The sequence below is a fragment of the Chelmon rostratus genome, chromosome 20 (genome assembly GCF_017976325.1).
Source record: "Chelmon rostratus isolate fCheRos1 chromosome 20, fCheRos1.pri, whole genome shotgun sequence".
NCBI classification, from domain to species: Eukaryota; Metazoa; Chordata; class Actinopteri; order Chaetodontiformes; family Chaetodontidae; genus Chelmon; species Chelmon rostratus.
In genome coordinates, this window is record NC_055677.1 from 22,063,316 (window position 1) to 22,076,287 (window position 12,972).

General features: G+C 42.4%; 2 protein-coding genes across 7 annotated transcripts in view; both read right to left on the reverse strand.

The window, feature by feature from the left end:
• The window catches only part of LOC121624247 (retinal-specific phospholipid-transporting ATPase ABCA4-like), a 35,889-nt gene extending 26,629 nt beyond the window's left edge, over positions 1–9,260 (reverse strand). For all 3 annotated transcript variants that reach the window (XM_041961894.1, XM_041961893.1, XM_041961895.1), the window contains exons 1-8: positions 9,166–9,260; positions 8,620–8,731; positions 8,050–8,143; positions 7,751–7,892; positions 7,366–7,505; positions 4,884–5,011; positions 3,821–4,018; positions 78–167 (exon numbers count right to left, since the gene is read on the reverse strand). In XM_041961894.1, the coding sequence (XP_041817828.1) occupies positions 78–167; positions 3,821–4,018; positions 4,884–5,011; positions 7,366–7,505; positions 7,751–7,892; positions 8,050–8,143; positions 8,620–8,685 (858 nt within the window). In that variant the 5' untranslated portion in view covers positions 8,686–8,731; positions 9,166–9,260. The remainder of the gene's footprint in view (positions 1–77; positions 168–3,820; positions 4,019–4,883; positions 5,012–7,365; positions 7,506–7,750; positions 7,893–8,049; positions 8,144–8,619; positions 8,732–9,165) is intronic.
• Positions 9,261–9,576: 316 nt separating this feature from the next.
• arhgap29a (Rho GTPase activating protein 29a) overlaps positions 9,577–12,972 on the reverse strand; it is a 34,421-nt gene continuing 31,025 nt past the window's right edge. For 2 of the 4 annotated variants that reach the window (XM_041961623.1, XM_041961622.1), the window contains exons 18-21: positions 12,485–12,720; positions 11,982–12,297; positions 11,702–11,810; positions 9,579–11,508 (exon numbers count right to left, since the gene is read on the reverse strand). In XM_041961623.1, coding sequence (XP_041817557.1) covers positions 10,556–11,508; positions 11,702–11,810; positions 11,982–12,297; positions 12,485–12,720 — 1,614 coding nt within the window. In that variant the 3' untranslated portion in view covers positions 9,579–10,555. Of the gene's footprint in view, positions 11,509–11,701; positions 11,811–11,981; positions 12,298–12,484; positions 12,721–12,972 lie in introns of all 4 variants that reach the window. The other 2 variants (XM_041961621.1, XM_041961620.1) reach the window with 2 other exon arrangements.

The window sequence follows — 12,972 nt, forward strand, 5'->3', positions numbered from 1 at the left end:
GTTTCCTGGCGGCTAAAAATAGCGGCCGGTGAACTTTTGAATGGAGCTCAGCCGGGGTCGCGCGAGCCGCGCGTTACCTCTCGCAGCTTGTCCGAGGTGGCAGAGACGACCCGGACCCAGAGGCGAATGTCGATGCCGTCAGAGTGATTGTCCAGCACAAGAGGAAGCTGGAGAGAAACACAAATACATTGTTTTAGTATGAATGCTTGACTGCATGTTTCACTTTTGCTGCAAACATTTCATCTCCAAACTGTCAGTGTGCAAGTATTCAGATACAATGTAGTCAACGCTTTGTGCCATAAAGTAACATTTCTTTGTGCTATTCAACTACTAAAACATATTTCTGGACACTTCCCACCTGTGCAATATACATATTTATAGAGAGAGATTTACAAAAAAAGATATTTTAGATAATAAAATGTGTGACGTGCACCACAGAGAAATACGGCCATCATCATTCATGTTTTAGTTGTTTCCCTTGTATCTGCTGGGCACTGCTTTCTCTTGAGGACATGCTGGTTTGTCCAGAGATCCTCCAGCCAGCTCACAGCACAATAGGCTAAAGGTCCAGGAAACAGCATGAGGCCAAGACACAGAACCGCCAGAGGAGACATCCTTCCATATTACATATATAGATCCAGCCTATCAGGGAGCAGCGAGCACAGATAGACTTTCCATATTGGACAAAAAGCCCAAATGCCAAAAAGGGTTTATTTTTCAGCTGTTCCCAATCCGCCGCCCGTACAGATAAAACAAACTATACCTCAATACTGGCACTATGAAGAACTTCATTTAAACAGGCACGTAACTTAATGTGTGAAGGATTTAGCATTGAGCAGCGAGGGAGCACCCCACACCTCACGCTGGCCGGTACAAACATGAAACACGCTCTGTGGAGCCACTGTTTGGTTTGTCTGTTCTGGGCTACTGTAGAAACATGCTGGTGCAACATGGTGGACCTTGCCCCCTCTGTAGATATAAGGAGTTCATTCTAGTGTAAAAAAAAAAAACATGACTCTTATTTTCACTTCTAAATATCATAGCCCATTTCTGCCAACAGATCTGCCTAAATCCTACATACTGGAACTTAAATCCAAATCTCACCTGTCCAATCATATATTCATATATAATCTCACCCTGCTGACCTTTATTGGTGTGGTGACTGAGCTCACTACTCTAATTCAGGAACAAAGACCACGCCCTGAACACAATCCATTTCTGCACAAAAGTATTAAAGCTCACTGATTCATTTATTTCCCCGGTGACTCAGTCTGCTTCTCTCATCCTCTCATCCCTCACCCTTCTTACCCTACTCCTTCATCCCTCTACCCTCATCCCTCATCCGTTCATCCTTCCTTTCCTTCATCCCTGGACCCTCACCCTGCTCTCCTCCATCCGGAATAGGCATCAAACCTTTATAAATCTGTATCTTATTGACGTCTTTGTTAGTGAGACTCCATTCGGAGTTTGTGCACCCACATACAGGGAAAAAAAATCAAAATCATTGCTAAACCACAGTAGCACTCACATTATCCACAGTATGCACTGAAATGTACCTGCGGCCTGGTGTATATCAGCCAGCTCTAAAACTGAGAACTGCAGAACAGAAGACTGCTGTTCTCACTAAGAATCTCGCTTACGCAAAGGCTCGCCATTATAGGAATTCAAATCATGGATTGGCCTCCATCCTGAGAGTCTGGGGTATTGAAAAGATTTCTTCATCCCCTGGGGGAGGCGACATTGAAAACAAAGTGCTGTGCAGAGAAAGCCACCGGATGTGGTTTACATGAGGAAATGAATTTATCCTGTTTTCCATGAATGTTCTATGATTTATGATTATTCTTAAGTTTCTTAAAAGGTTTGATAATTTATATGATATTTTTTAAGGATATATAGCATATGTATATATACTGTGACTAAAACAGGTTTCAAAAGTCAAATAGTATCACTATAAGATATGTCAGTGGCTGTGCTGATCATGACCTTTAGACTGAACACTCACAAAAAAAGGTGGCATTTGAGCTTTCTGCTGCTGTAGCACAGACAGAGACAGACCACTAGACCACTTGGCCCACTCCCGGTGGTTGCTTCCCGATGGGGATGAGGCAGAGGGCGGCCATTGTTGCCGTCTGGCTCACTGTGGCCCATGTTTACACTCAGTGCCCTGTGATTACTCAAGAGAGGAGTGTCTCTTCACTAAGCTAATCACAGACAAGCCAGCTCAGCTAATGCTTATGGCTGTTTCACAAGTCGTCTGCATCACCCGCGTTGCATCTATTTGAAGCGCAACGGCAGAGCTGCAGCAAACTCTCCATTAAGGCCCTTGCAGACAAATAAGCCCCTGCTTAACTGCAATGAGGTCTCCCAAGCAGTTTCTTCATCTCACTGATGTTAGATCACTCACATTTGGAGATAATTTTGTTATGTTTGCAGTTTTGTTGCCATATTTAGAAAGAATTTAATTACACAGTCTGTGAATTCCAAGTAGACAACTGGAGATTAGCAGGAACTAGATTAGCAGTCTACAGTTTGATCTAATCTTGCATAAAATGGCTGTTTCTAATCAAACCCAGCGAGTTATTAATAGATGTTTTTCAGCTGTAGTTTCTAAATATTGATAACTAGTATTGTGTGTTTGCAGTGATGAATTATGGTTGTGTATTTATATATATAATTCTCACATGAAATGTGTCTTTCATGCTCATCTGGAGTATACACGTCGGCTGTCTTGTAATACAGAGTCCTTTAAGATGCCTGGAGAATTATGTAATAAGTAGTGCAATGGATTGGACTTCACTTACTTTAAATACAAAGCCGACTTCCAGAATGGGGATGTGGCTCCCACCCTGTGAGTCAGAGCCCCTCTAAAAATGCTGCAAGCTGTTAATCCACTGCGGCTCCTGACTGAGACCAGGAGCTAATACACTGAATTCACAAAATATGATGTAGCTGTGCAATGTTGCAATGAGGGATATCATGAAGTTATGTTGACTACAAAAAAGTATCATAGAAGGTTTTTCAGTATTTTGCACAGGCAGAGTATAATAAACAGGTAAAATGTAGGCCAAGAAGAAATTATGTAGTCGTTTAGGAACCTAAATATGTTTCCAAGTGCACAGGCAGCGTTTTCAATTTCCAGAATGAGGATGTGAATAATGGGGATGTAAATCTGTTAAGAAAATCATTAACTTGTCAGACAGATTAATGCCTAATCAGACACATGCTGTGGTTAATAGTTAACACTTTTAACACAACACACTAGTCAGTAACTTTATTGCAAATGTCATATCTTGCCAAATACTATATTGCCTTTTGCCATCTTAACATCAGCTCTGTCAGGCAGCAGTTGGTTCGGCCTTCTGTGAATAGCAATCACGTTTTTTTTTGTAAATAAGGTAATAAACATGGCAACATCCCAGATGGGACTCATCCAACCACAGCTCTGTACTGGCTTTTCCTCTTCATAAACTTAATGGATAACTCTGCCACATTATGCCAAATGCATTCACTCATTGATGTGATATGATGCGACCTTTATACAGTCACCACAAAGGATGGCTTAAAACAGTGTTACTGTCACTCGTATGAGCAGTGTTCAGATGTGGAAAAAGCTCTCAATTTCATTACTGCAGAATGCACTTTGGTTTGTCCAGATATTTTTCAGAATTTAATAATAAATTCTACTGGGGTGACAATAGCAGGTTATATTTATATTTTGTGTTTGTGATTGTTTCTATATATACCTTTGACAAGATCAGTATTTTCAATCCTATAAACACTAACATCCTCATCAGCCCCCTGAAACCCAGCCAACACTGACCAGCCGGAAGAGCTTGAAGAAGTCGACATTGGCGTAGAACTTGTCCTCAATGATCTGTAGCCGTTGTGGGGTGAGGATACACATGGCATTGCGAACAGCGTAGAGTCCTCTGCGGCTGGGGAAGACGAGGAACCGCTCCAGCAGGTTCAGGCTGCAGGCAATGTCCTTTAAACGCAAGGCTGGTACCCCGAAGGCAAACTGGGAAAATGCAAGTGGGCAGGAGATAAAGATAGGTTAGTCGGCTGGTCTCAAAGAACGGACTCGAGCTAGATACTGATGTCACTACACTGTATTTTTTATTTTTTCATTGAATCTCACAGATCAGTATTTCCTGAATCAACATGGCTTTTAAAATCAAAGAGTTAAACACTGAATGGAAATTTCCAAAGCACGCCAACCTCTGGCTCTCGGATTAACAAGTTATTTTAAGTGGAAACTCCAAATAGCCTATAGATGTAACTATAGATGTGAATGCCTGTCAATATGGACATCAGTCCGGCTTGTGCAGTGCATGCTGGGATAGGCTGCAGCCCCCCAATAATGAAAACAGACAAGAGGGGATTGAGGAATGGATGAGACATGATGCAAGTTTAGTATCAGCATCAGCTGTAAAACCTCCATCAGTACAGATGTAAACACCTTCTATGAAAGGACAAGATCCTTCAGAGCTGATGAATCATGTGTGCGTTACATTACTGTTGAACATGACATGGAGGGAAACTCTAACAGGCAGACCAAGTTAAGGGAGGGCATCCACTGACGCCATCACCTAAGTTAACTCCCCAAACACAGAACGTAAGCAGATGTTCCCAGAAACACTGCAGAGGGAACAAGTTTTCACTTGTAGAATAATGCTCTAGTAGTACCTATTGTCGCTAACATTTTTAATGTGGTGTGAAGGTTTAAATGCTGGATAAAGGCCAGCATACTCTGACTGTCTCCTCTGCATTGGTTGTGTTTGTGACACTACACAAAATGTCTCAAAAGCAATGTTGAATTGGTGCTACGCTCCACCCGTAGCTATTCAAGCCTGTCATGTGCATGTATCTGTGTGCTTGTGTACCTGTTCAGGCCTGATCTGAGCATTGACTAGCTGATTCACCACAGTCTCTGTCAGGGGAATGTCTCTCAGCAGGAATGATGTCAGTGTCTCATCGTCCTTCAGGATAGTCTCCACCTTTACTCCTCGACCTGCACAGAGAGAGACAGAGGAAGTTTACCAAGTCTACCAAAACGCATTTTTTAAACCTCCTTTTGAGTCTGAGTGGATACAGGACCAAGACCTGGAATGAAACCCACAAAACTGGGTACTTAGTGTTACATATTTTGGGCAAGTTGTGACAAATCTGTTGCATTAAAAGGATAGGAACATAGGGTGAAGACACTCCACCTCTGCACTGTCTCATTGTTTCCTGTGACCTGTCTGTGCATGAATAAAGTTTGTTCTGCCAAGCAAAGTGCTGTTGTGGCCTGCGTCCAGGTTCAGCCCGAGACTGACTTGCCTTGTGATGAAGTTCCCACGCACCCGCTGGAAACCACAAAGAAACCGAAAAGCAAGAACTGGAGAGGAAATAGGAAATATTGATTTCAGAAGCCCAAAGAATGTGAAAAATGTCCACAGAAATATTTTTAGAACTCCTGCTTCCTTGCAGCAGGTGGAGAGAAAAAAGTGTCATATCTGACAGACCAGTCAGTCAGCGTGGTCAGTGACAAAGTCATGACCTCTGTGTTGATGGTAACTGCTTGTTTTTACGGTGACGTGATGCACAACTCTGACACAAAAGTCCTTGGGGCTATGAAACAGCCGGGTAAAGCAAGTCAAAAAGTGGCTCACAATAAATACATCATCACCCCAGTGTTTGTTTATTGTATCTAATGCACACATGAATGTGGGAGTTGGGTGAGCAACCTTAAAAAAACAAAATGCGTGAATAACATATGAGCATAAATAAGCACCGGCCTAATTATGTGGATTGCTTAAGTGAAAAAAATAGCTTGAGGACATGAATGATTGGGTGATGACTATACATGACTTCTGTGCTCACCTGTCCTAGTGAAGGTGGATCAATAGCACTGTCACATCTGTCCTTTAAATATAAGGCTACAGTCAGCATCCAGTTAGCTTAGCCAAGCTTAGAGACCAGAAACAGGGGGAAACAGCCAGCCTGGCTCTGATTCTCCAACAGCTGCTGACCGACTGCCCCTGGACTAGAAATAGTCCAGCATATGACCCCCCTTAAAATGCTAAATTGTCATTTTTACACCTTGATGTTTCACAGGCTCAACAAACAAGATACAGCGTTGCTGAAAGATCATTAGAGGTGCTGGTTGGCTGGTTTTGGCACACCAGGCTAGCTGCATCCAGCCGCTTCCAGTCTTTGTGCTAAGATCAGCTAACCGGCTAATGGCTGTAGCTTCATATTATGAGAGTGGTCATCGATCTCGTCATCTATCTCTTTGGCAGAGAGTGATTAATTGTGCTTCTAAAAACGTCAAATTATTCCTTTAAGAACATCTGCTGTGCCATCAGACAGCGGGCTTTGGTGCTACTGAATGGGGCATATGTGTCTTAGAGCAATGGAGACAGGCACAAGCACACATTAATGGGACACACACACACACACTCATAATCAAGGGTGTGCACATGAAATGGACACATCCACTCAAACAACTGACAATTACGTTTAAAAATGTAACTTATTTGAGCGTTTAACATGACTAGTAATGATGAGTCAATTTCAACAATTACATAACTTGGTCCTCAGCATGGTTCAATTTTCTTTCGCAGGGCTCATGGGAACTTGTGTGGAATGTGGAACCATATCTCTGTTAAATCTGTTAGTCCATCTACATATTTCTCCATGAGAGTGGCAGCGTGGAGAGCAACCAGATGTAATCAGTCACAGGCTGGAATGCACTCCCATCATAAAGGTTTATTTTGCCAGCAGGGGAACGCGCTGTATATACAGTATAGTGAAGATGTGCATGTACTGAATATGTTGACATGAGCGGAGAACTGTTTGCATGGTGTCCCTTGAGATGGGATCAGTGTTTCTGTGTTCTTTCGTGGAGAGAGGAGCATGGACGGGGAACACGTGAATTGCTTTCCCACCAAATAAACAACACGCTGGCGGTGAAAGTAAGCAGATTACATTACGGGCCTTTCGTAAACCCATGTGACGTAATCCTGTTAGACTGTATAGATACACAGACTGACTGATGGGAAAATATGTGACATTTGATGTAGACGAAGTTTTTGACCAGATGATGTTCCAACTTTTATAAATTATCACTTGATATTTCTTGTTCATATCCCTCACAATAACACACCAAAACCCTCTATGTTACCATAAAACATCACATCTTTACAAAACACAGCAGCAAAATCTTTGCTCTTCTCCTAAACAATAAGAATAGCATGCAATGCTAAATTTGTCGCCTTCTTTATCAACTAACCACCATAACCAGATTGACCTGAGTCTGCCTCTACAGACAATTATGCTTGTCGTTCAACAGTGTTGTTGGTGAAAGGCTTGAGCACTGACCTGAGACCTGTTCAGGATGGGCGCGCAGGGTGTCCATGAAGTTACTCATGGCATTCAGTTGCCTCCAGAGACGACCAAGCTGCAGAAAGTCCGGGTCATTAAAAAGAAGCTCCTGGGCGTCCGAGTGTAGCCGAGCCAAACTGAGGAGTGAGGTCAGTAACAAGTCACACACATTTAGTCCTAGACTAACAGCATATACATTTGGAGGTGGTTGTATGCACACACTGAGGCTTTGAAAGATGTAGAACATAATCCAGACATTTAAAATATTCTCTTTGACTCCATTACATTATTCTGCGCTTTCATCTCAGATCAAAACTTTAATAGGAATTTGACACCTCTGGCCTAGAATGACCCCCCTATGCCAACCCAGGGTGATGCTTACATGGAGTTGTTGTAGTTGGACACCAGGCCAGGAGATTCACCACGGGTGGGGTATTGAAAACAAGGGTTGTTGGCATTACAGAAGATTCCCTGGATCCATGGCAGGATCCCTGTGGAGGGCATGGCCTTGTTGGGGAAGTGGCCTGAGGCAGAGGAAATACTGCTGACTTTCAGTGCTTTACACAAGTCACTTGTGAATATTTATGAATTAGGATACCAGAGGCCACACAGGACATCATGTTTCTCTCTCTGTGGAGTGAAATGATTCTGATGTTCTCTGGTAAAGAGTGGTTTGCTCACATTCATGTTGACGGTAGAGTGGATTCACTCTTCTTAGCCACACTAGTCCCATGAACAGCAAAACAGGCCACATGATCTCCATGAAGAAACGCACCTGATTTAACAGCGCAGCATAAACGTCACAGAATAAACTTTTCAAATCTGATGGGGGCAGTGAGTGAGTCATTCACATGTCAACCTATGCCTATATAATTTGTAGGCCTATTGATAAAGAATCTCAATAATGGAAGTGCTGAGTAGCAGTTTGTCAATATATAAGAAAGTCCATCTAATATTATATATAAAAAACATACAATAAACTCAAAACTGATATAGATATTTCCATTAAATCTGGCTTTGGACTTCCATCAGTTTTGGGGCTAAGCACTAAGGCTAAGCATTTAAAGACTCATTAGAAAATACTAGTTAACGTCAAAGAAAATAATGAAGATCTGTGTTTCAGATAAAATAAGCTTTTTCACAGAATGAGGTGGTATCATCTGCAAAGAATGGCACCTGAAGGCATTTTAGCTCACTGCAACCCTCACAGGGATCAATGTAGTGTGTAATCGAGAGATGAGAGGATTTTACCCTCTGCCTCCTGCGGACGGTCCAGTTCTTCCACAGCAGGAGTTTCACCTGTCTTCCTGCCCCCATGGCTCCCCCTTTTCACCCCCGCAGGGGCTGGCACCAAACAACAAACCTGTATTCAACCAGTCCACAATACTGTCTCTAAATAAAGCTATACCCCATGTTTTACAAAAACGTCTGGAACTTCAAAAGATAACTCATATTTGGAGAGCTAATTTGTGTGGATGAACTCCTTAGAGGCGTCCATCCATTCATCCAGTGACTGCACAAGGTGAAGGCTAGCAATATGTCTGTAACATGGTTCATGAGCTCAAGACACTCAACATGGTCAGCAGAATCCTACACACATTTCTATTGTCTGTAAACATTCTCCAACTACTGTTCATGGTTAACGTCACTACCTAAAAACACTGTGTATTACACAGTTTACCTTCATCTAGGTCACTTACGATGATTATGCAATTTTCTGGCTACCGCATGACTAATCATAAATACTTTGACTAAATTTCAAAGTGTGATTGTAGTCTAGCGTGACATACCACTTACCTCAGAAGAACCCTTGCACTGCAGATCGATAGCCAGTAAATAAAGCATAACACCACATATTCTACCGAGTGCTCCTTGGGGTTGCTAACACAGCTAGAATCCAGACCTTGTGAATAGTTAAGCAGATTGATTTAATCTCCTTTCTCGGGGCTGGGAGTCTGCCAACACTCTCATCCATGTGTGGAGTCCTATATGACCTAACCACCTGGCTTACGTTATACTGTATAATCCTACCTCTGCTATAATCCTACCACTGCTAAAGAATAAAGATGCTAACTTCGATTGCAATTAAAGAAAAATTAGCATCTCAATAGTCAATTTACTGTATTAAGAGGATAAAGCTTTTGTTGCTTAATAACATTGCATAATTTCTAGTCATTATCAGAAGAGGAAAAAACAAACCATCATAGAAGTTGGAAGTTGTCAGATATATTTTAATAAGTTACAAAAGGGTGTTTGTTTTCATGTACCTGTTTTTTTTTTTTTTTTTTTTTACACTGACCTTTTCAACATTCTGCCAACCTTGTACATTACCATGAAAAACAGATACCATTTAAATAAATGATGCAATTCTGATTACTTACAAAGAACCTGTAAGGTTTGGGTTACTTATAAACTACTTCAATTGTAAAAAAAGAAAAACAGCTTTGGCTATTAAGAAATGTAAATGTTATCTTAAAATCAGAAAGATAATGCAGTAATGCCATTATAGAACCCAGTGGCATTTCTAAAAGCTTTTCAGATCAGTTTAAGTTGACACATACAAGTTCAACAGTATAAAAACAAGTGGATGTATACCCTTTGCAACTGGTGATACCCAATACAGTGGCAAAGGTCATTATATTGCTTTATACACAAGCTATTAGCAAAGTGATTAATTATAACCTAGATGTAACAGTTTAAAACATTCTGACTCACAGTTAACATGACTCAGTAAAGATTTGTGAAAGAGTATTGATGTCAGATAAGTGCACCAAACTTTTTTTCAATATTGTGGCTAAATGCACTATTGTAACAATTTAAACCGTTTTTTGGTATATAAACATACATAGTAAGCCTAAGCCTGAACTTTGTACAAAATAATCAAATAAAAATGTAATTGCACAGTTTCAAAAAGAATTATAAATATTCTGACGAGATGCCAGAGTGTACTGAACGAGCGATTGGTAAATGGAAATATTGGTGAATCTTGTTAAAAATATACAACATTTTAAGTGCATCTTGTTTGTCTTTTGAGGACCAAAATGTACATATTATCGTCCACATGGTGCCCACAATCATAGTACATCTGGAAATTGTCTTGCAGATGTTTCTTATTCTTAGTCCAAAAAATATGGCAGACTGTTCATGTTCGAGCACTGTTTTTAAGATCTCTGGCAGCAAGTGACGCTCACACAAAATGAGCCTCTCGATGCTCTACCTCTTGGAGGCGCCTGGGCCGTAGTCTCTGGTACACTGGTTTGGCCTGGCTTTGACCCAGTTCCTCAGGACTAGAGCTGGGGGACTGAGAGATGGCTGCCTGCTCGGCCTCAATGTCCTCCTCAAGAGGCTCATCTACAGACACCTCTATCTCAATCCCCAACTCCTCATCCTCATCTTCATCCTCCTCCTCATCTTCCTCCTCAGCGCTGTTAGCTAATGCACAGTTCTGCAGCACTTTCGCTTTGCTCCCTGATGGGGGCTTGTAGAAGGTCCCTGGGGGAGGCTGGAGAGTTCTGGGAGCCCTGAAAGCTGTTGCAACAGCGTTGTACTTGCTTACATTGTCCTCCCTTTTTAAAGTCCTGCTGGGTCGCACTGCGACGGTGTAAGGTCTGTTGGGGTAGATGGCGCTAATAGTTCCCCCAGTAGTTCCAAGGGAGAAGGTTGATGAGGACAATGGCACAGAAGCTGATAAGTTGCTGGCATCCGCTGCTGTACCCTCTGTGGGCGAACTGGCCACAATCCTGACAGTTCTGGAAGAAACTTCATGCTTGTACTGTTTGTCCCAAGTCCTCCGTAACGTCTGGGTGTCAATAAACGTACTCCGGTAATGTGTGCCCACTCGCAATTTTGTATTCTCAGTTTCATCCACCTCTTCAATGGACTGGTCGCAACTACCACCTCTCCTGTCATCTTGGTCAGTGCTGTTCCGGGTGTTGTTCTCATCTACTTGGCCCCGGCTAAGTATCTGTTCGGCTGGCATGCTCACCGGTCGGGACGAGAGTTTGCTGCGAGGGTGTCGAAGCTGGACCCTGGTGACGGTGACATGTTGAGAACGACAGAGGCCTCTCTCGCCAGGTTTTGGGACCTCAGGGATGCTTGATGACAACACCCCATTGAAGGTCTCTGAATCCACTTCATCAGCTTTAAATGAGAGATTAACATGAGGTTAAACATTAATTTATTGTCAAATAAAATGATGTGGACTTCAGAAGCTATGGCATTCATTTAAAATATCCAGCATGCAAAAAAAAACAAAAAAAACAAAACTATTTCTGTAACATTGGCCTGATAATAACGCTTTCTACTTGTTAGCTTGCTTTGTAACAATACTGACCTGGTTCAAAGTCACTTCCATCGAGGCTCGGCATCGTCTCCTGAACCTCAGCCAATAGGTGGGAAGAAGGAATTATGGAGGAATGCCTCTTATACACCTTAGAGCTCTGCTGTAAAGGTAATACAGACAAGAAATAAGGACAGGTAATACAGGGTAAATCTGCCATTTAATGTTAAATGACAAATGGACAAATGTGCTGTATATGATGTATGCAAAATACTGTTGAATGCTGTGCCACTAAAATATCTCATTCTTAGCATGAAAATTAATGACTTATTACCTCCTTAATGTCTCCCAGCGACTTAGAGTGCCTGCTTAGCTGCTGCTCCTTCTCCCGGTGGGCGAGGCGGGTGTCAGAGCGGGGTTGGGCATCGATCTCTGTGGGCGAGGTGCTGCTCAGTGGACTGAGGGGGGTGTCAAAGACCATCTGGTAGTGTCTGATCAGGAGCTCAACAATGAGTGCCTGATACGGGTAATCCACCAGAGAGGAAAGGGAAACTTCGGCGTCCGCCTGCCTTGGTTTGATCAGTGTTGGGCCAAAGATGATACCCAGGTTGCTGGCTGTCATCTTATTCTCCTCTGACTGCTCTGTCACCCTGGAGACCAAAAACATTCCTGACCTGTTCAAAACCATATTTTCTCTGCTGAATGGCAAATTACATACTGAGATTTCAGAAGAAGAATAAGAAGAATAAGATTCACATCCCTGCTTGTAATACAACTCATCTGATAATGCTCTCAGCAGAGTGTGTTTTATGGATGATTTGAATGAGGCTGCCATACCGGTGCAGATGCTCGATGAGGAACTGTAGTGTCTTGTAATGAGCTGGTGGCAGCTGCCTCAGTAGGTCCTTGATCTTGAAGAGGACCCTGTTAAGCTCCACGCTAACCTGGGCTGGAGCCACTGGGGTGGGACTGAGTCGCAGCGCCTCCAGTTCCTCCACAATGATACTCTGGCTTTCTTTGGCCAAACCGATAAAGTCGTTGTAGTAGCGGAACAGGATGAGCGGCTCTGGAAGCTGCAGAGGAAAATACACAGGGAAAAAAGGAGCCAGAAAAATAAATGAAAGGAAGTTAATAATAAACAGAGACAAGTGAAATATGTGAGTAAATAGACAAGTGAGACAGAATTAGAAGAGAGATTAGGGGATGGAGGAGGGAGTTATGTACCTAAAATAAAAAGACAAATAAATAGTGCAGTGGGCTTTGTTCTGTAGAGCTCACTTTTAACCATCTCATGTCCTGATTTGGATGACTGTCTCTGTGGGTGT